The sequence below is a fragment of the Manacus vitellinus genome, unplaced genomic scaffold (assembly GCF_001715985.3).
Source record: "Manacus vitellinus isolate BGI_N305 unplaced genomic scaffold, ASM171598v3 scaffold_127_pilon, whole genome shotgun sequence".
Classification (NCBI taxonomy): Eukaryota; Metazoa; Chordata; class Aves; order Passeriformes; family Pipridae; genus Manacus; species Manacus vitellinus.
Window position 1 is genome coordinate 75,138 of NW_021938935.1, and position 1,900 is coordinate 77,037.

The 1,900-nt window shown below is 62.6% G+C and overlaps 1 protein-coding gene across 1 annotated transcript in view; it reads left to right on the plus strand.

Annotated features, from left to right (window-relative positions):
- Positions 1–1,900, plus strand: part of LOC115308148 (syntaxin-3-like) — a 7,301-nt gene that overhangs the window by 1,440 nt on the left and 3,961 nt on the right. The window contains exons 2-6 of the mRNA XM_029965948.1: positions 1–72; positions 154–253; positions 339–413; positions 523–590; positions 1,265–1,373. Of these exons, the coding sequence (XP_029821808.1) occupies positions 1–72; positions 154–253; positions 339–413; positions 523–590; positions 1,265–1,373 (424 nt within the window). The remainder of the gene's footprint in view (positions 73–153; positions 254–338; positions 414–522; positions 591–1,264; positions 1,374–1,900) is intronic.

Genomic DNA, 1,900 nt, shown 5'->3' on the forward strand with positions numbered 1-1,900 from the left:
GCGGATGACGACACCGAGGAGCTGGAGATCGCCGTGGACAACACGGCCTTCATGGATGAGTTCTTCTCGGAGGTGAGGGAGGGCTGGGAGTGGGGCTGGGGGGCACAGGGCTGCCTCCTAACCCCCCTCCCAAATCCTTCCTGGTGTGTCCAGATCGAGGAGACCCGGCAGAACATCGACAAGATCTCGGAGAACGTGGAGGAAGCAAAGAAGCTCTACAGCCTCATCCTCTCAGCGCCCATCCCGGAGCAGAGTGAGTGTGCTGACAGTGTCCCCAAGTGTCCCCTGGGTCACAGGGAGCCCTCCTGGGGACATTCCTTACCTCCACGATCCTGCAGAGACCAAAGATGACCTGGAGCAGCTGACGGCGGAGATCAAGAAGATGGCCAACAGCGTCCGCAACAAGCTGAAGAGTGAGTGGCCCTGGGTGTCCCCGTCCCCACGGCCGTGCTGGGGACACTGGGACCGCGGGGTCTGGCAGCGGGGAAGGTCCCTGATGGGTTGGAATCCGGTTCTTTCCAGGTATGGAGAGGAACATTGAGCAGGACGAGGCACGATCCTCCGCTGACCTCCGGATACGCAAATCCCAGGTGAGCTCCGGCCCCTGGGAGCCGCTGCTGGGGCTGTCCTCATCCTGTGTCCCCAGGTCCTGAGTGCCCTGTGCCACCCTGTCCCCTGTGGGCTGGGCATGTGGCATGGCCAGGTGTTCCCAAGCCTCCATTCCCTGTCCCCATCCAGCATCCCCAGTTCCTGAGTGCTCCCACAGGCTGGGGATGTGGCATGTCCTGGTGTCCCCAAGTCTCCTGTCTCTGTCCCCAGCAGCACCCAGTTCTCCCAGGCTTCTTGTTCCTCTGCCCTGTCCCCAGCACTCTGTCCTGTCCCCCTTGGGCTGGGACATGCCACATCCTTGGTGTCTTGTGTCTCATGTCACTGTCCCCACCCCCAGCGCTTCCTCCTGCCCTGTGTCCCAAGGCTGGGGACATGCCATGCCCAGATTGTCACCAGTCTGACTCCCTGTCCCCATCCCCAGCAGCCAGTCCTGTCCCCTGGGGTTGGGACACGCCACGTCTGGGGTGTCCCCATCCCCGTGTCCCCGTCCCCAGGGGTTGGGGAGGCACCGTGCCTGGCGTGTCCCCATCCCCGTGTCCCTGTTCCCGTCCCCAGCACTCGGTCCTGTCCCGCAAGTTCGTGGATGTCATGACCAAGTTGGGGAGGCACCGTGCCTGGCGTGTCCCCATCCCTGTGTCCCTGTCCCCGTCCCCAGCACTCGGTCCTGTCCCGCAAGTTCGTGGATGTCATGACCAAGTACAACGAGGCGCAGGTGGATTTCCGAGAGCGCAGCAAGGGCCGGATCCAGCGGCAGCTGGAGATCAGTGAGCGACCATGACCCCCAGGGGGGTGGGGCTGTTCCCTATGGACCCTGTCCCTTCTGGGAAGTGGCTGTGGGAGTCAGGCCATACAGACCCCGACCTTTTGGAAAAGTGGGAGGAGCCGGACACTCGGGGCCACACCCCTTTTGTAAAGTAGGAGGAGCCAGTCCTTACAGACCACGCCCCATGGTAAAAGTGGGTGGGGTCCGCCCTAAAAGACCCACCCTTTTGGTGAAGGGGTTGGAGCCAGGCCCTACAAACCCCTCCTCTTGGGCAAAGTGGGGGCTGTCAGGCCCCTGAAGACCCCCCTCCTCTGGTAAAGTGGGTGGGACCAGAGCAAACAGACCCCACCCCTCTGCAGAATAGGGTGGGGCACTTCATACAAGCCCCACTCCTTTGGGATAGTGGGTGGAGCCAGGCCCTAAGTCACCCATCATTTTGGCAATGTGGGTGGAGCCAGCCCCACACAGACCCCGCCCATTGCCCAAAAATGGGCGTGGCCCAACCCCACCCCTTCCCACGTTCCTGCA